Source organism: Lygodium microphyllum, chromosome 14, assembly GCF_053477565.2.
Source record: "Lygodium microphyllum isolate KBCC chromosome 14, Lygodium_microphyllum_v1.1.10, whole genome shotgun sequence".
Taxonomy (NCBI): Eukaryota; Viridiplantae; Streptophyta; class Polypodiopsida; order Schizaeales; family Lygodiaceae; genus Lygodium; species Lygodium microphyllum.
In genome coordinates, this window is record NC_141148.1 from 1068970 (window position 1) to 1090027 (window position 21058).

The following is a 21058-nucleotide window of genomic DNA, read 5'->3' on the forward strand; positions in this document are numbered from 1 at the left end:
GCTCTCAAGCACAACAACATGAACTCGGGCTTGAACTTATCTCTAATGCAAACCATCAACACTAGCAGTGACCAACTAAAGGGGAAAAAAATGTGCCGCAAATTTTTTCCCCTCCTAAGGATCAAGCTGAATATGAAATGACAGTGGACAGTGGCTATATGGCATATGCATGTACCCAATCCAACACCAATCAGAAAGGCATAGGAATACAATACACTTAGCACAGCCTGCAACTTCAGGGCAAGAGGAGAAGGGCAGGATAGTCTAAACTTTCCGTAACCTACTGATAACATAATCACAGCCTTTTCAGGACCTTTTGCAGCAAATTTGGATGTCATTCCAATCCCCTCATTCCTTGCAATAGATGCATGAACAGGATCAACTTGTACTTCTTGTTCCAATTCCCAGACAACTCACAAGCAACATTCTCTCAAGCTACATTTTGTGTTTTGAGATTCCAGTGCTGAGAAGCCTATTAAAAATATTCAACAAGTGAATGCCCTATCTTAATGCTGTTTTCTACTGGATGTATTATTTCCTTAAACCAAAAATTAGCACTCCAGATTTTCATTGCCACTAAGGTAGCAAAGAATTGTAGCATCTCAAACTGATGTTTGCACATAACTTAACCCAGTTAAACTTAAAGTTGCAACATTGAAACATTACAAAAAGTGTTCAAACTTTTACATCTAATCACCTTCTCATACCTTTTGTCTATCAGTGTTCTAACCATCTAGACAACAAATCTGTCGTGAGCTGAGCTGAGAGTGCAGATGAGAAGAGGTGAGAGCAGTAGAGAGTGAGAGAGTGAGCACAACACTTGATGTTCGGTACAATGAATTGTGTACCACATTTTTAGGTTTTGAATATATATAAAGTACAAAGTGTAAGGGTGCGTTCACACCCGAACACAATAAAAGGCACGGTGACCCTTTATTCCCAACAATCTCCCACCTAAAGGCAACATGCCTGAAGGTCGAGGAAAGAATTAGCTAAGTCTATGTATATACAAAGGTGAAAGACACATATACTATCCAAACCCCATCATCTCGCGACAATGAGCAAACCGCTCAGCTGGGAGACCTTTCGTGAGAAGGTCTGCACGATTATCATCTATATATACCTTGACAAGCTCAGTGCCTTTACCGTCAAGTACATCCCTAATGAAGTGATACTTCACCTGTATGTGCTTTGTCTTTGCATGAAAGATAGGATTCCATGCTAGCATGAGAGTACTCTAACTGTCACAGTGGAGGATACGAATCTCTGTAATTCCATGAAACCAACAAAACAGATGACTTCTGCTTACCAAAGTAGATACACAAATTCTTTGTGCCCTTAAGGTATCTCATGATACCCTTCACTGCTTCCCAATACTTTTTGCCAAGATATGCCATGTATCTGCTAACCACTCCCACCGCAAATGCAATGTTAGGACATGTAGCAACCATAGCATACATCAAGCTACCAACAGCTGAATCATAGGATATCTTGGCCATTTCAGCCTTCCCATCATCTGATGTAGGGTTGTCATTTGCACTAAGTTTCACATATGGAGGCAATGGTACACTGATAGCTTTCCCCCCCTCCATATTGAAACATTGCAGAACTTTGGTAATATACCCTTGCTATGTCAGATAAAGAAGACCCTTTGATCTGTCTCTGAGTATACGCATGCCAAGAATGTGATTTGGCTCACCGAGATCTTTCATATCAAAGCTTTTGTGTAGACTATGCTTCAAGGAGTCCAAGGCATGAACATCCTTGCCTGCAATTAGCATGTCATCCACATACAATACCAAGAGAATAAGGCTGCCATCTGCTGTCTTCTTGGTATATAAGTAGTGATCAACTTGAAAACGATGAAATCCCTGAGATTGCATGAATGTATCAAATTTGTGATACCATTCGCATGGTACCTACTTCAACCCATAGAGACTTTTGTTGAGTTTACATACCATGTGCTATTTTCCCTTTGCAACAAAACCGTCAGGCTACTGCATATAGATTTCCTCATGCAGATCACCATGTAAAAAGGCGGTTTTTACATCCATCTGTATGAGTTCCATTTCCTCAAATGCAACCAAGCCCAAGATGGTTCGCAAAGTAGTCATTTTCACTACAAAAGAAAAGATTTCATCAAATTCAATTCCATGTTCTTGCTTGTACCCTTTAGCAACCAAGAGTGCCTTATACTTGGGCAAAGAACCAGAAGTGACTTTCATTTTGTAAACCCATTTGCAAGGTAGCACTTTTTGTCCTTTTGGCAAAAGTACCAAATGACCCAGTGTCATTCTTCATGAGAGATTCCATCTCTGATAGCATTGCTTTTTGCCATTTCCTACTATCTCGTCTGTTCGTTGCTTCTTGGAAGCATGACGGTTCACCACAATCTGTTAACGTAACATAATCAGCCACATAGTTTGCTCCAGGGGCAAATCTATTTCGTTGTTTTTGCAATCTGGTCGACCTACGGACCCAATGGTCAATATTAACAGCTTGTTGTTCTGCAGATACAGCTTGATGCATAACTGGTTCAAGTTGTTCCAGATGCACATGTTCTTGCTGAATTTGTGGAACATCATGGGCAAGATCTTGCTAATCATTTACAGCATCATTCCCTGCATTTTAAGGGACATTTTCAGCAAGTATTTGCTGCTATCTAACAAGCATTCTTTGCTGTCCAATTGGTACATCCTCCCGGAATACAACCCTTCTAATTTCCTCTATTCTTTTGGGTTGTTTGTACATGCGATCTTCCCAGAATATAACATCATTGCTGCGTACTACTTTTCGTTTCTCGGGATTCCATAACCTATACCCCATTTCACCTTCATCACCATATCCTAGGAAAATACATTTATAGGACTTTGGCTCAAGTTTGCTGCGTTCTTTCTTACGTATGTGCACAAATGCCTCGCAGCCAAACACTATCAAGTGTGCATATGAAGGTGGCTTGCCCGACCACGCTTCTTGGGAAACCCCTCCCCCCTCCCAAAAGACCTATTTAGTGTGACTGATTAATCAAGTGCATGGCTATCATAACAGCCTCTGCCCAAAACCATGGGGTAAAGCAGCATGTGACAACATTGTACGGACCTTGTCTTGAATGGTCTGATTCATATACTCTACAACACCATTTTGGGGCAGATTATGAGGAGCAATAAGCTCTCTCTTGATCACTTTGCTGTCACAAAAGTCTTGAAAGGCTTTGGACACATATTCCCCACCATTGTCAGAGCGAAGGCATTTTAATATCTTGCTAGTCTGATTTTCAGCAAGTGCTAGGAATTTGTTAAATTTATCCAAGGCCTCGTCTTTGCGACGGATTGGATAAATCCAAACTTTGCGTGTAGCATCATCAACAAAGGTAATAAATTACTTCTTCTCCCTAAAGATAACCCTGGCATTTGACATACATCTGAATGTACTAACTCTAAGAGTGAAGACTTCAACGAAAGAGATTTTTTGTGTGATGTTTGAGCATGTTTACCATAGATGCAATGATCACATTGTTCAAAATCAGCATACCTCAAATATGGTAAATAACCCAAACGAGAGAGCACTTTCATTCTAGATTGACTCATGTGTCCCAACCGGCTATATCACAAAGAAACACTTGGCTGCTCAGTTATGAGCGACAACATGGTCACGCACACTAGATACATGTAAAAGATACAGAGTATCACTTTTGAACCCCTTGGCAACAATGAGGGAGCCCTTACATATTTTCCATTTGCTATCCCCAAAGGTGGTGTGAAAGCCTTCATCATCTAGTTACCCTGTGTTGATCAAGCTCTTTTTAAGCTGAGGTACATGTCTCACATTATGCAAAACAAACATGGAGCCATGCTGAAATTCAAGTTTCACACTGCCAATACCTGCAATTTTACATGCATAGTTATCCCCCAAGTGGACAACACCACGTACTGCTCCATTGTAGTCAGAGAACCACTCATGATGTGGTGTGACATGAAAGGACGCACCTGAATCAAGTATCCAAGTGTGAATGTCATCCTCAGAATCTGCAATCAATGCATGTGCATCCAAAGAAGAAGCTAGAAATACATCACCATCACTGTCATTATCATGAGTAACTACATTAACCTCTTCGATTTTCACATTGCTCTTTTTGCCATGTTGACTATCCTTGTTTTCAGCCTTGTTGGCTTTTCATTGTTTTGGTTTTTACCCTTCTCTTTCTTCAACTGAAAGCAATCCCTTTTGTAGTGTCCCTTTTTGCCACAATGATGGCACTTCACATTCTTTCCACAAGACTTACTACGTGCTCGGTTTTCAGAACTGCTCTTATGCTGAAATTTGTCTCTAGTGTGTAATGCATTTGAAGACTTGTTGCTGAGTTGTTTTGCCTATTGAGTTCTTCCATCAACAAAGAACTCTCCACATCAGAGTATAACAACTAAGCATTCGAATTACTCAAAGCTGTCCTAAAAGTATCCCAACTTTCAAGTAGGATGCATAGCAAGAAGGTAGCTTTGAACTCTTCATCAATATGAAAATCCAAAGCAATCAACTAACTGAAAATTAATTTAAACTCATTCAAGTGTACGGACATGGCTGTACCCTCTTTCATGTGAAAGTCCATCAGTTTTTTCAGCCAATAAACCTTGTTGGCTGCACTTTTTTGAGCATACAATTCTTCAAGCCTTTGCCACATTGCATATGCTGAATTCAGCTTCTCAATGTTGAAGAGCAAGTTGTCTGACACTGAGAGCTCAATAGTAGAGCGAGCAAGTTCGTCCAAGTCATCCCACTCGTCTTGTTCCATGTCTGCTAGTTTGATTCCCTTTGTTTTGATGGGCTTTACATGTTTTTTCTCCACCAAGACATTGTAGCATTGTTTTTGCCAGATGGCAAATTAAGGGCACCCTCAAGCTTCTTAATGTGCAAAAAATTACTTCTATCACTGTTTCCAGCCATAATTTGCAGCCCCAATTTGACTAACCAATCACCAAATGCAAGTCCATATATGACACAAGTGACCACAATGCACAAGAGTACCAACCAGCAATGAAAATCCCGAAAATGCAGAAATTTTCAGATCTGCAAATGAATTTTCAGAATTTACAAAAAGTCGTTTGCTGCACTCGTCAAGCAATTTTTGACACAATTAGAGACCAAGCCACCAGGTACATGTGAAACCCCCAAAATTTCACTGCAATTTCTACTCCAAAGGCATTCCCAAGTAAAAATTTGACAATTTGGGTTAAAAGCCCCAAATTTTAAGAAGATAATTTGTTCAAATGGCATCAATTCAAGTACCCAAATGCATAGAGCAAGCAATTCTTGCACAAATTGATGAAATTCTGCAAAAGCCCCAAATTTTTCAGATCCAATGTGCACAAATTTCATTGAAATTGAAGAAATTTCACCGAAATGTGAAAAAACCCCAAAATTTCACGCACAAATTGTGCACTGATTTCACAATTTCTGAGTCAGATTGTCCACTTCTGCATTAAAATCCCCAAATCCGAGAAAAGCCCCAATTTTTCAGCAGCAAATGTGCACAGATTTGCATTTTGTGCTTGTACACGTGAACGTCCAGTAGGTAAAGGAAAGGAAACCTCTTTTTTTTTTAAATTTCAGATTTTAAAAAAATGTTGACCGTCACGTATGGTTCGTGACAACCCGCCTGATCACGGCCCTCACGTGTGACCTGTCGAACAGGTCACTGCCTTTCCCGTCAAAGCGCCCACTGAAGCCCATCCCATCCAGTCACCGTCGTGGCCTGCAGCCCGTTTCACCCGCCGTGCTCCATTCTCATGTGTCGTTTCGTGTTGCCTGCGACATGTTCCCTACAACCTACAACCTGTCGACTATCCATCCTGCTGCCTGATCTACGGCCTGTCACTCCGACTGTCTACCATCTCTTCTGCACGTATCAAACACTAACAGCTGATGCCTGAAGTTCCTGCTCGCCTATCACGAGCTTTGTGAAACGTGCACAACCTGTGTTCTCTGATACCAGTTTGTAGACAACAAGTCTGTCGTGAGCTGAGCTGAGAGTGCAGGTGAGAAGAGTTGAGAGCAGTAGAGAGTGAGAGAGTGAGCACAACACTTGATGTTCAATACAATGACTTGTGTACCACATTTTTAGATTTTGAATATATATAAAGTACAAAGTGTAAGGGTGCATTCACACCCGAACACAATAAAAGGCACAGTGACCCTTTATTCCCAACAAACCATGGCCCCCCTAACAGCATCAATCATACAACCAGTGCACCAAATCCTCCACCTTCCACCATTGATGACTATTGCAGTTCTTAGAAGCCTATCAACCACCTTTACTTGGTGCAGTTCTCAGCTAGTCATTATTTCCTCAAGCTAGAAATCAGCATACCAATCCAAGGTAGGGAAGCTTGAATTGCAGCATCTTGGACTACTGCTTATGCACAAGTTAAGGCACTTATATCATGCTATTTGAACTTTACAAGAAGGTTCTAACTGTTACACTACTAACCTTTATGTGGTCCTTGTCTATCAGTGCTGTAATCATGGCGGCCCAGTAGCATCCATCATACCACCAGTCCACCAAATCCCCCAACTTCCAATCACCTTTGATGACGACACTTGCTCCAGCAGAGCCATTTATGGCAGCACAATCAGGATCATGGCAGATTGTTGGATATGATGGCCTAAGCATTAACACCCTCTTTTTCTTGTCTGAAGTGTCTTGTTGATAAGCTTTAGTATAACTAATCTCTGTACAGCAACAAAGCATTTACTAACTGTAATACCTTAAAACCAAGCATTTTAATTCATTGAACAATCAACAGGTGCAAAGAAAAATGTAGCATACTTTCATCTGGGAAGTCCAAATACTGCAGAGAACACCATATTTCACCTCTACGAAGTTGAATGTCCTTTATCTGTGAGATATGCACCGTAATACATTAGATTTGGCCCCAGATTTCAAGCAATATATGATAAAAATAAAAGAATGTTGAACAGATCAGAGAGAAAGACCTAGTTTTGTCTCAAGTTATATTAGCATAACAAGCAAAAGAAGACAAACATGGTAACATGGCTAAGATCTTTTGAATTTGATAGGCAGATCTACATATCTCAACAGAAAGCAATTCAGTTGTTAACAAAGGGATGTCAGTTTGTTCTATTGCATGTACAATGGCAGTGATGTGTGAATGCATTTTGAACTGGTCAAGTATTTTCCCTCCTTAAGGCATACCCTACTCTTGTCCTTTTTAGGTTGTCCAATTTTGTTTTGTTCTTCATTTTTTTCAGTATCCTTTTGTACCCTACTAATAGGCTGAGATATTGGGAATGGTTTTGTAGAAAAACCCACGTTTTGGGCACACTATAAATTGGTTACTCTTTTGAGAGGGGTCTACAAGTTGGGGAAGACTGATGGTAGCAGCAATTACTACAAGGCTGAACTTGGTGCATAGGATTACGCTCAACCAAAGGGATTGATTATGATGAGACCTTTATCCCTACTTTGGTATAACCAACATGGCGTCTTGTTGCATTGGCCGCACATTATATTTTCTGAGATACTGGTAACATTTGATTAATTTAATAATCAAATGTGCAATGTTGTAAGGCACATGTGATGCACATGGCAATTATTTCGTGGTAACACTCAAAGGACTCCAAGAAATCAATGGGTATTAAAGGCAACAGTTTTATGACTGTGAGAGTGCACAACGGAAGAAGGAACTCGAACACAAAGGAAGAGAGAGACAATCTGCAAGAGAAGAAGAAAAGAAATCTGCACTAAACAAGGAACAAATGCTGAATACAGAAGGAGGACTAATCAGTCCCTGCACGCAGCCCACGCCATCAATGAGGGCACCAAATCAAGCTGATGATGACGGCAGCACCGAAGACGGAGGAAGATGATGGAGTCAGAGTGTGCACCTACCGAGGAAGGAGGGAAGATGATAATCTAACTGAGTGCCAAGTGGTAAATGGCTATAAATAGCCAAAAATCCCAAAAACTGGCCAACCTGAAATTTTGGGCCAAAAATATGTCCAACCAGCATTTAATGCTGGTAAAAATGCCAAAAATGCTCAAAAAAATCCCGGAAATGGTGGACAATGTCCAGCAGGTGAGGCAAGTTGAATGCTCAAAATGCCTCAGGAAATGCACATAAAATCCCAACTAGAGGGAAAAATGCACTAAAATGCAATAAACTAAGTGATCTAGAATGAGTTACCTCCTCCGTCAAAACAAGTGATGGACAAGTCACAACTCTAAAGTTCTCGACTGACTCAGACTAAGGCTCACAAGCAGGAGATGACAAGGCATGACAAACATGACTGCTAACAATGACAAGTTATGCCAGCTGGGTTTTGGATGTCAATTGGTGTTAGTTTGGCCCTAGGACAATTAATTGGCCAATAAGTGTTAGTGGTATCACTAGGGACTAGGCATTAATTAATTAATTAATGCCAACCTAAGGGTCGATTAAGATTGGGGATCACTTGAGGTTGCAAATGGCTAGCCAATTAAATTATAGATAGGCACATCTAATTTTGGGCAAGGTTAGAAGTGTTGAAATTTATTTTCAAAATTAATTAATTCTAAAATTTAATTAACTAGCTGAAATTTGCTGGAAAATGGGATTAGAAGGCTGCCACTTGGCAAAAATGCCCATGCAATGGGGAAGAAGGCTGTTGGGGCCAATGTTGGATTCAGACACATATGAATCATCAGACCAAACTTCTGAAAACATCTTGTATGAAAATGTATGATATGCCATTTCATACTTGCCCTATTTGCGGCAGTTTTTGCCTCAGTTCTCTGCATTTTATCTGCGTGTGCAGCCTGCATGGTTAGCTCTCACCCTACACAAGTGCAACCAGCAGTATTCAGACTTCAGTGATCAGTGTGTGCAGAAATTCAGCTTCACAAGAGGGCAGCATGTGCAGATTGCAATGTGCTCACTGTTGAGTACTCAACCGCATACTCTCTCTCTCTCATCTCAATTTTCCAAGTCAGCATGGTTCGAAAGCAAGGAAAAGAGTGGCAATTTGTGACTGAATTGCAGAAATTGAAGAATGGACAGCATATTATGTGGTGCATATATTGTTCCCACACATGGAATGGTGGCCTCGCTCGTACTCATGCCCACATCTTGGGGCTGAAGTGATTTGGGGTTGATAATTTGTGCCTCAATTGCAGAAATTGAAGAATGGACAACATATTATGTAGTGCAAATATTGTTCCCACACATGGAATGGTGGCCTCACTTGTATTTGTACCCACATCTTGGGGCTGAAGGGATTTGGGTTTGATATATGCTCTAGTGCACCCCAAGATGTAAAAGATGCATTTCGTAAATTGCATGTAAGCGCTGCCATGAGTTCACAAGATACATTGGATGCAAAGGTTTTTTATTTGGGAGATGCATCAGGAAGTGCTAGTGCCAATGCGGCTCCTTGTTCCTCTCAAGCTAGTGATGCACAAAGCTAATGCTAGGGAAGGCCTTGGTTTCAAAGTTGGGACATACAAGCAAGGAAATAGGCATCAATTGCCCTTCATCAGTTCTTTTATACAGAGGACATTCCTCATTGGAAGGTGAGGAGCCCTTACTTTCTAACATGATGAAGGCAATTGGAATGTTGGTCCAAGCTTCAAAGGCCCCTTTATACCATCACTTGCACACTAAAGAATTGGATGATGAGGTCGAATGTGTGTGAAGAGGTTTGCTTGATCTTAGAGAGCAATAAAAAAGATATGGTTGTAGCATTGCTTGTGATGGATGGTCTAATGCATGTCATCGACCCATTACCAATGTAATGGTTTCGTGCATATTTGGTTCCACATTCTTGCAATCAATTGATACAAGTGGTGAGTATGAGTAACCATCTCCAAGGAACCTGGAAGAGCTACAGATCTTCCTAGGTTTATCTAGATTTTATCGTAGATTCATTTGAGATTATGCCAAGATAGCTGTTCCAATGACGGATCAACTTAAAGGGAAAGGGAAGAGCTTTATTTGGGGAACAGACCAATTACGTTTATCTGGATTTTATCATAGATTCATTCGAGATTGTGCCAAGATAGTTGTTCCAATGATGGACCAACTTAAAGGGAAAGGGAAGAGCTTTAATTAGGGAACAGACCAAAATAAAAGTTTTCAAAAACTTAAGGTAGCTATTGCTACAACTCCAGTACTATTAATTGTGGATCCCAATAAACCATTCATGGTTGAAGCTGATGCCAGTGATAGGGCAGTAGGCGCAGTCTTATTACAAGAAGGTCGACCAGTTGCTTTTAAAAGCAAGAAATTAGACCGTGCAAAACGGAATTATTCTGTTTATGAGAGGGAGCTGTATGCAATAGTACATGCAATGAAGAAATAGAGGCACTATCTGTATGGTGCCAAACTTTTGATCTTGTCGGATCATGAAAGCATTAAGTGGCTTAATAACCAACCGAATCTACAAGGGCGTAGAGCCAAATGGGCCGAACCCCTCCAAGAGTTCAACTATGAGATAAGGTATAGAAAAGGAAAGTACAATATAGTGGTTGATGCGCTCAGTAGAATGCCCATCATGAATGAATTGAGTTTTACTCAATTCACTTCCAATTTACTTGAATCCTTAAAAGGGAAATGCCAGGTTGACCCGTCCGGTATATTCCAACATATAGGAAGCAATAGAAAATGGGGATCCAAATGGAAGGGCCTCCACTGAGGAAGGAACATCTAAGGATGTTCAACAAGGAAATGGAGCATCAGGGGTTGCTCAAATGGGATTCAAGTGGAAGAATTTTACCATTGATAATGGTTATTTACTCTACAAGAGTAGGGTATGTGTCCCGAAAGAGGAAGAAATAAGGTGCCAGATACTCTTTGAGTGTCATGATACCCCTAGCATGGGACATCCAGGAGTTAATAAGACTTATAGTCTTATTAAAAGGCAGTTCTATTGGCCTGGAATGAATAAGGACGTCCTTGACTGTGTGGTCAAATGTAATAAATGCCAAGTTAATAAAGCTGAAAGATTGAAAATGGGAGGACTTCTCCATCCATTAGAGATCCCTTCGGGAAAATGGGAGAGTATCTCCATTGACTTTATTATCGCGTTACCCAGGACACAGAGGGGACACGACTTTGTGTGGGTGATTGTGGATAGGTTAATCAAAATGGCTAGGTTTATTCCAACTTCACCGGATGTTAAAACACCAGAATTGGCTAGATTGTTCATAGAGAACATATACCGATTGTATGGCCTTCTGACAAATATAGTTTCTGATAGGGATAAAAAATTTGATAGTCAATTTTGGCGTACTGTATTTAGGAAGTTGGATACTAAACTTAGTATAAGCACGACGGAGCACACGCAAACTGATGGGCAAACTGAAAGGGTTAACCAAATCCTTGAAGATATGTTGAGAGCATATGTAAGTAAAAGGCAAACTAATTGGGAAGAGTATTTACCGATAGCAGGGTTTGCTTATAATAGTATCAAATACTCTTCCACTGGATATAGTCCATTTATGCTAACGTATGGGTTTCAGCCCAGAGCTCCTCGTGTAGTAGGACTGCATAAGGAAAAGATTCAAGCAGCAAAGGATTTTTTGGAGGATATGAATAGTATGTTAAAATTTGCTCAAGAAAATATTAAGAAAGCTCAAAATCGAGCTAGAGCTTATGCAGATCCTCACCGAAGAGACATCTCCTTTGAAGAAGGGGAATTGTTCTATCTTAAGGTGCCTGAACAAACTAAAATCATGAAAACGGAACGATGTCCAAAGCTTTCACCCAGGTATTGTGGTCCTTTCACAATACTTAAGAGGATGGGAAAACAGGCTTACAAGCTCTACTTGCTGGTAGTAAAACACATCCAGTTTTCCATGTAAGCAAGCTAAGAAAGAAGCTGGGTGATATGGATAATCTAATCTTAAATGATAAGATTGAGGAGCTAATAGGTGACCAATTTATTCCACACAAACCAAAAAGAATTTTAAATGTTCGTAACAGACGAACAAGGAATACTATTTATCAAGAATATCTGGTGAAATGGAAAGATTGTTCAAAAGAAAGCTCAACATGGAAGAGAGTAAGTACCTTAGGGAAAAGGTTTCCCAATTTACAGTTGGATCTTCCAAATATCGTTTTCGAGGATGAAACCGATTCTTAAGGGGGAGGAAATGTTACATTTATTGTGTAATATTTGGGAAACAAGCTCGAGGAATGACTGTCCGGGGGCCTTGGGCGCCCGAACGGAATCAAGGGGAGCCTAGGAAGTAAGTGAGTTTAAAGATAGTATAGCTCACCTCAAGGTGACAGCAAGCCAGCAACCTCCTAGGCATGGCTGGGTAGTGAGACGAAAGGATCTCTCGTGCCATTTTTTTGTTACGAACAGAGGGCCGTCGGCAGAGTTGTCGACAGAAGACAATCTACCAGATGCGTAACACTATTTACCCACAATTTGCTCCAAATGGCTGCAATCACCCCAAACTTGCCACATCAATATTTCGAATTGCATTAATACAATCGACCAAGCAACAATTAGTCAATTTTGGCCCTTTCTAGCTATATATAGCCAGTGGCCACTTTGGGGCAAATCACTCATTCTTCTATCTTCTACAAGTACTCTTAGATTGCAGCATTCTTCTTTGTCTCCATCGAAGACAGCTAGTTGCACACACCGTCTCCATCACAATCACCATCTCCGGTGTTGTTGCTATTTTCTAGCCTAAGCCGGTGCCCTCACTAACACTTTGTAACAAACTTTTTGTATATCAATTGTTACCAAGACATATTGGCTCAATAATTCCAAATTAATTTAATGCTCATGTACTTTGAAAGATGATTTGTATTATTAAAGTGTTTTAAAATATGATTAAATGTCAATCTTTCTATTTAAGGGTGACAAATGGCCAAGACGCCTCATAATTATACTTGGGTCGTTATTGATGAGATGCCCAAGAGACATTAAAAGTTCAGTCAAATGATTAGATTGACCAGAAAGCTCAAATGACTAAGACTTTTACGCTTAAACAGTCATATTAACTAGAAGTCCATATAATGAGTGGTTTCAGAAAACGTGAAACAAAATACTCATGATCAAAGAAACAAACCATGAACTAGTGAATCTATATAATGAAGCTCTCCAAAAGCTAAATTTAGCAACTCCTAAAATTTAGGAGATTACTTTTTTTTTTTGAAAATTTGCTCAAATGGAAATCCTATTTGTGTCAAAGGCTCCAAAATTTCGCAAGGAACAATTTTGTATTCAATAACTATGTCAAGTTCTTAACCATTTGAGAGATTTTTAGAGTAGAAGATTGGAAAGCTTCTTTCTCTAAAAAAGTAACATGTGACATCTAGAATAGGACATGTGTCATTTTAAAGAGACAAGTGTCCTTACACTTGTCATTTGTAACCTCTACTTTTCACTTTTGAGGACTCAAGCCCCACGCCTATATATTAGAGATCTCTCTCTTCATTTGGATTAAGCTCTCATGTTGAAATTTCAACCACATGCTTTGTACTCTCCCATTTATCTCTCATCTAAAAAGCACTTTCTACTTGGTTTGATCTAATCCAAGTACTAAAGAAAAAACTCAACTTGTTGCCCGGAGTTTACAGAAATTAGGGTTTCAAAACCCTAATTTTCAGAATTGCAACAAATCAGTCCTTTTGGTATATTATGGTTCAAGAACTTAGTGCCCATGGCTTGTTTCAATAAATTCTTGTTTTGAGGGGTGACGGGGGGGAAGGAGGGGAAGGAGAGGCAATTCCCCTCTCAATATGATGTCAACTTCTCTCTCTCTCTCTCTCTCTCTCTCTCTCTCTCTCTCTCTCTCATTTTCATGGTGATAATTGATCGAGTTGGTTAAGCTTAAAAAAATTTCATTCTCAAGTTCTTCCTGTTAGAGATCGCAGCCTGATCAGGAGCAGCAGGTGCAGTCGGACAGGAGCAGCAGGTGCAATCGGACAGTTTCTGTCCGTGTGCAGTTGGACTGCCACGTGGCAGTCCGACCTGTTCAGACAGTCGGCTGCATTTAATGCAGCCGACAGGCTATTTCTGGCGCCCTGGTTTTCGCCCAGATTCCGGCTATAAATAGCCGAGTTCTCCAGCAGTCTCCTACACTTCTCTGCTCGCAAATTACAGACCGGTGGCACGCACAGATTCCGTCTCTGTTCGCAGATTTCAAACAGGAGACAGTGCAGACTGCAGCGGACTTCGAGGTGAACAGCAGGTTGCATTGTCGAGGTGGAGACACGCAGTCCAGCACACTGCGCGTGTGTATATATCTGCATATCTTTGTATTCAACACACTTTATACAGCAGATCTTCATCTTCCACTGTCTCCTCTCTCTTCTCTCTCTGCTCTCTCTCTCAGTCCTACGCTTCCGCACCGCTGCACTCTGACATGGTATCAGAGCAGTGATAGAGGGCTGACTGAGCGCAGAACCAACCTAAAGAGGAGTTTCTGTCGCAACACAAATTTGCATTTTCAGCGTTCGAGGGCAGACAGGAGGGCTGCGCCTTGGAACAAGGCTGAAGCGGGCGTGGGCGCACAGGAAAGGAGTCCAGGTGGTGGATTTGCTGCTGTTTACTGCTGTTTGACGCAGAGGAAGTTTGAGTTTTCAGCATTCAAGTGCAGGTTTTGCTTTTTCATCGCCTCCGGCGGGTGAAGAAGTTTCAGGACACGGAAGAGCCTTAGTAGGCTGAGTTTTCACAGTCAGAGAAGGCTGCTTTTGCGTTTGTGAAGGCATTACAGGTGAAGATGTCTACAGAGATTGACTTGGAGTTCCAGTCATGGACCGGAAGGTGCCTGTCTTACCAGCTCTTCCCGCAGATCAGAAGCTTGATGGCGACAACTACCGCATCTGGCGCATCATGATGTTGGCCATCCTTGAGTCCTATGATTTGGCGGAGCTTGTACAGGAGATCGACCTGCCCTCAGTATGAGATGAGTCCAAACTCTCTTCCGATGCTCGTGCGGAGTTGGCCAAGGCTCAGTCTCATTGGGACAAACTGAATACCAGGATTCGTTCCTTTCTTTTTCTATCTTGTACTACAGCCGTGATCGCTCACATCGAGCACTTGACGGTGGCTCGAGAAATATGGCTGGAGCTTGATCAGATGTACAATCGGATGACCCTTATAAAGCGGGCTTCTTTGGAGGTACAGATGCGGACCTTGCCCGTAAACAAGTCTTCTTCGCTGCGGGAGCACATCAACAAGCTAAAGCAGTTTCAGATGCAGGTTCAGAATGCGGGGAAGCCGATTTCCTTCGAAGACATGGCGATCACACTATTGTCCCAGTTGCCGCCACGATTCGGTACATTCTACTCTGCCCTTATTGCTTCGGGGCGAGAGTCTACTCTTCGATGGGAAGAGTTGGTTCCTATGGTCTTGGACCAAGAGGAACAACTAAAGGAACAGAATGCTTCCAAGTCGGAGGTGCTGACAGGTCAAGCCTCTCAGAAGAAGGGGAAGGACCAAAAGAAGAAGAAGGGGGATAACAAGTCAAAGAAGGACAAGAACAAAGAATCCACATGTCATATTTATGGAAAGATTGGCCATTGGAAGAAGGATTGCCCTGACAAAGACAAGGACACCAACAAGGACACAAAGGATTCTGGAGCGGTGATTGCACCCTCATCAGCTGCATTTCTTCATCTAGCTGTCATAGAGGACTCTTCACCGAATGCTTCTGATGCTGCGATGACGGCTCCCCAGGCTCGAGATTGGATCGTTGATAGTACTACCTCCCGGCACATGACTCCTTCATCAGATGGTGTTGCCCAGCTGCGACCTTCGCGTGGGCAGATTCTCATTGGAGATAGCTCTTCAGTATCTATTGCAGGACGTATCCAGATGGACAAGGTGGTACCCATACCTCAGAGGTTTTGCATGTACCAGGCTTAGGGTATCATCTCCTGTCAGTTCATAAGATTTGCTCCCTTGGCCTTTTGGTGGAATTTGACAATACTACGGTGCGCGTCCTTGATCGTGGGTCGAGGAAGGTTCTATCATCCGGATATGAGGAGAACGGCATCTATAAATTTAAGTCTTCCACCGCCCTCTCTATTCTTCTTCTTACCTCTCAGTCACAGTCAGAGTTATGGCATGCTCGGTTTGGTCACCTCAACTATGATTATCTTCGGAGGGCGTCACGTGGACAGCTTGTTCGAGGGTTGCCGGCTATAGTGGTGAGCCAGCAGCCATGTGTCTCCTATATTCGTGGAAAGCAGCATAGGGATGCCATTCCCCACACAGCTTCGCGGCGGTCTACTTCACCGATGGAGCTTGTATCTACGGATCTATGTGGCCCTATGAGGAACGAGTCCTTGCGTAGAAGCTCCTACTTCATGCTGATCGTAGATGACTATAGCAGGATGACATGGGCCTATTTCTTGGCATTAAAGTCAGAAGCTTTCTCCCACTTCAAGGATTGGCTTCTCTTTGAGGAGAACCGATCGGGCAGGAAGTTGAAAACCTTGCGATCCGACAAGGGTGGTGAATTTGTTTCTAATGAGTTTGCTCGGTTTTGTGCAGATAAAGATATTCACCAAGAGTTTGCTAATACCAACACTCCTCAAGAAAATGGCATTCTTGAACGGAAAAACCGCAGTGTGATCGAGATGGCGCGCACCATGATGGAGCACCGACAGACCCCTCAGGTTCTGTGGGCCGAGGCTGTGGCTACTGCCGTCCACATCCTTAATCGATCCCCCACTTCGGCCGTTGATGGGATGACCCCTTTTGAGGCTTACTTTGGGACTAAGCCCGATGTTTCTTACTTTAGGGTCTTTGGGTGTGATGCCTATGTTCACATTTCCAAGGCTCACCATGATAAATTTGAAGCAGCTTCCCGAAGACAGGTATTTGTTGGCTACAGCTCCCAGTCCCAAGGCTATCGATTGTATGATCCCGTCAAGCGGGATGTGTACACTAGTCGAGATGTGCGGTTTATGGAGGTTCCGGCTATATTAACGGGTGAGGAGCACCCCGTTCTTGGAGATCCAGGGGAGAGTTGGGCTCCTGCTACAGTACCGTTGGAGCCCGTGCCTTTTGATTTTGATTCTGTTTCTGACAGAGAGTCTACTGTTCCACCGGTCACCCCTGAGGAGTTACCACCGATAGATATTCCAGAGTCTTCAGCTGATGGAGAGAGTCGAGGGGAGGTTCGGCCTCCTCCTCGATGGGCCCGTGACACACTCCGTGATTCAAGGATCGAGGGGATTCCTGAGGAGTAGGGACCGCAGGATGGTCCGCGGCGGTCACGGCGGCACCAGGCACATTCTACGGAGCTTGTTTGCTCTAACTATTGTTTGATGACCCGTGTTATGTAGAATCGAGAGCCCACCTCCGTGAAGAAGGCTTTACAGTCCGCACCATGGAAGAAAGCTATGGAAGCCGAGTTGGAGGCTATTGAGAGGAATGGCACTTGGTCACTCATGCCCCGCCCCCCGAATAAGAAGGTGATTGACATCAAGTGGGTCTTCAAGACCAAATACCTTAGCGATGGTTCTTTGGATAAGCACAAGGCTCACCTTGTTGCTAAAGGTTTTGCACAGCGCCCAGGGATTGATTGTCATGATACTTTTGCCCCCACTGCTCGTATGGCGACCATTAGAGCTGTTCTTGCCTTGGCTGGCCATAGGAGATGGCCTGTTTACCAGTTGGATGTGAAGTCGGCCTTCCTCAATGGTGATTCGAATGAGGAGATCTATGTTGAGCAGCCTCCTGGCTTTGGATCCTCACATGGGAAAGTCTACAGGTTGAAGAAGGCCTTGTATGGCCTCAAGCAGGCTCCTCGTGCATGGAACGAGAAGATTGATTCGTTCCTTCAATCTCAGTTGGGATATCGGAGGCCGATCCGCAGCTTTATGTTCACACTTCCGAGGATGGTTGTGTGCTTTTTGTGTTGTATGTTGATGAAGTCAGCTTTACATCGGACGTTCGAGATGACAGACTTGGGTCTACTCCATTTCTTTTTGGGCCATGAGATTTATCAGTCTCAGAGGGGGATCTTCATCTCTCAGCAGAGATATGTACAGGAGCTCTTGGTGTCTTTTGCGATGGAGGATTGTCGGATCCTTTCTACTCCTATGGATCCGAACTGGAAGGCCACTTCCCATTCAGCTTCTCCTATGGCGGATGCTTCCCGCTATCGTCAGTTGATTGGATCCTTAATTTGGCTTCTCAACACTCGGGTTGATCTTTGTTTTGCTGTTGGGCTCTTGGCAAGGTTCATGAGTGAACCTAAGACGGTGCATTGGCAGGCTGCTCAAAGGATACTTCGGTATTTGAGGGGAACGTCTAATTTCGGGATTCATTATCCCGCAGGGATAGATGGGTCAGATCTTGTACTTGCAGGTTGGAGCGACTCGGATTGGGCCGGTGATGTGGACCACAGGCGGTCTACTACAGGTTACTGTTTTACCTTGGGTGCATGTGTTATCTTCTGGCGTAGCAAGAAGCAGCCCACGGTAGCCCTTTCGTCTACTGAGGCGGAGTATCAGGCCGCGTCTTCCACCACATGTGAGGCTGTGTGGCTTCGGAGATTGTTGGAGGAGCTTGGGTGCTCCCAGACTCATCCTACTTTGCTGCAATGTGACAATGAGAGTTGCATTGCCTTGGCACGGAACCCTGTTTTTCATGCTCGGACAAAGCACATAGAGATCCAGTACCACTTCATCAGAGAAAAGCTTCTGGATGAGACCATCACTGTGGAGTACTGCAAGATGGAGGACAATCTTGCAGATTTGTTTACGAAGGCACTTCCCCAGGCTCTACTTCGGCGACATTCCAGATCCCTCAGGCTTCTGCCTTGCCCAGGCTCTGAGAGGGGGTGTTAGAGATCACAGCCTAATCAGGAGCAGCAGGTGCAATTGGACAGGAGCAGCAGGTGCAGTCGGACAGTTTCTGTCCGTGTGAAGTCGGACTGCACAGTCAGACTGCCACGTGGCAGTCCGACCTGTTCAGACAGTCGGCTGCATTTAATGCAGCTGACAGGCTATTTCTGGCGCCTTGGTTTTTGCCCAGATTCTGGCTATAAATAGCCGAGTTCTCCAGCAGTCTCCTACACTTCTCTGCTCGCAGTTTACAGACCGGTGGCACGCGCAGATTCCGTCTCTGTTCGCAGATTTCGGACAGGAGACAGTGCAGACTGCAGCGGACTTCGAGGTGAACAACAGATTGCATCGTCGAGGTGGAGACACGCAGTCCAACGCACTACGCCCGTGTATATATCTACATATCTTTGTATTCAACACACTTTATACAGCAGATCTTCATCTTCCACTGTCTCCTTCTCTCTCTTCTCTCTCTGCGTTCTCTCTCTCTCAGTCCTACGCTTCCGCACCGCTGCACTCTGACACTTCCCTACACTTATATTGGTATCAGAGCAAGGATGACTTATTTGCAAAAACTTTTTTGGGTAACAAGATCTTTAGGTCCAACTTTCTCACCATGTCAAGAGGTGAAAAGGAGAATTTTGGTGAGCCGCCGAAAGACTCCCAACACTATATCTATATGCTTCTCTGATTATGAGAAGATACAAAGATACTGGGAGCTGAAAGCCAATCTAGAAATTCAAGCTTTGATGGAGAAATTCAAGCTTTGATGGAGAGGAGGGCTAAAGCATAGGCTGAAGCGAAGATCTTTAAAGATTTTCTTACCAAGAAGGCTCTTGAGACATATGGTATTACGGCTGCGAAGGCCTATCTCAGCATAAAAGGTATCAATGTTATCGATGCAACTAAGTCTATGAAAGGTAACACATCACCTATTATTCATGCAAGTGGTGACTTCAAAGTCTCATCATACACATGCTTCTTCCTCTTGTCCTAAGAATCTCTCCATGGAAAAGGGCAAGGAGAAAGCCAAAGAACTGGCCATTTCCATGGTAGCTAAATCTCCAAATATGTTTTAAGCAAAGAAAAACAATGCTAAAAAAGACTTCACGCCTGGAGAGAAGAACGTCAAGTTTGACATTTTCTATGGTAAGAGAGATTCTCAAAAAGCTATGTCTTTTACTAGACAGTTTGATGCTGCTTTTGGTGGTGAAGATTATACAGAAAAATCAAAAATTAGAATAGTTAAAATGCATCTGAAGGATGCCACTTTGAATTGGTGGCTCAAAGTTGTTCAAGAGGGAAAGAAACCCAAGTCTTGGAAAGAGTTTAAGGAGATGTTCAACAAGAAGTTTCTGCCTTCATCCTTCAAAGCCGATGTGCAATAAGAATGGGATGAGCTGAAGCAAAACCATGGAGACAATGTTGAAACATATATCAATAAGTTTACAGGTGTTTCTCTTAAATTTCTCTCTTTATGAAGTTCCTTCCAATATGGAGATGAGAAAGTTTATCCATGAATTAGATCCGACCGTATGGCAAGCTGTCAAGATGACAAAGCCTGATACTTTCAAAGCAGCCCAAGATGACAAAGAAAGAAGACCAAGATGTTTGACCAAAAGAAGTCAAATAAACAAGAATTAAAGCATAAGGATAGAGGTAGACCACCTTTGCCATCCAAAAAGAAGCTAACATATCAGTAGTTAGCAACATATACAAGAGAAGAATGATTTCTCTTGGGGAGAAAAAGGACACATGGCTAGTCAATGTCCTAATAAGGCAAAGAAGAAAAACCAGCCCCAAAAGACACCTCAAGCAAATGTTGTACCTAAGGAATCCTTGTAAAACGATAAAACTCCGTCAAAGAAAAGAAAGCTTTTTATGGCTTGGGGTAAGATTGCTAGTTAACATGTTTTCATTCATTTTGATACAAGGGCTACATATCATTGTATCCATCCTCGGATTGTTGAAACTCTACATCTAAAAAGGAGAGGTTTGGAACACTAGAAATGTTAAGTGTCGCTTTTCAAGAAATGGAATCTGAAATTACTCCCATTTTTGGGAAACTACGAATTGAGATAGGAGATTATGTAGATCATGAGAGTTTTCTCATGGAAGATCTTGGCCATTATGATGTTGTATTAGGAATACCTTGGCATAGAAGAATAGATCCAACCATTGATTTGAATCAAAATAAATTTAGATTCCTTTTCAAAAGTAAAAATGTATATTTTGATGTGGGA

At 42.6% G+C, this 21058-nt stretch overlaps 1 protein-coding gene across 4 annotated transcripts in view; it reads right to left on the bottom strand.

Moving 5' to 3' along the window:
* LOC148025255 (uncharacterized) overlaps positions 1-21058 on the bottom strand; it is an 86170-nt gene that overhangs the window by 5467 nt on the left and 59645 nt on the right. For all 4 annotated transcript variants that reach the window (XM_087692257.1, XM_087692254.1, XM_087692255.1 and 1 more), the window contains 2 exons: positions 6824-6893; positions 6485-6726 (listed from right to left, as the gene is read on the bottom strand). In XM_087692257.1, coding sequence (XP_087548383.1) covers positions 6485-6726; positions 6824-6893 — 312 coding nt within the window. The remainder of the gene's footprint in view (positions 1-6484; positions 6727-6823; positions 6894-21058) is intronic.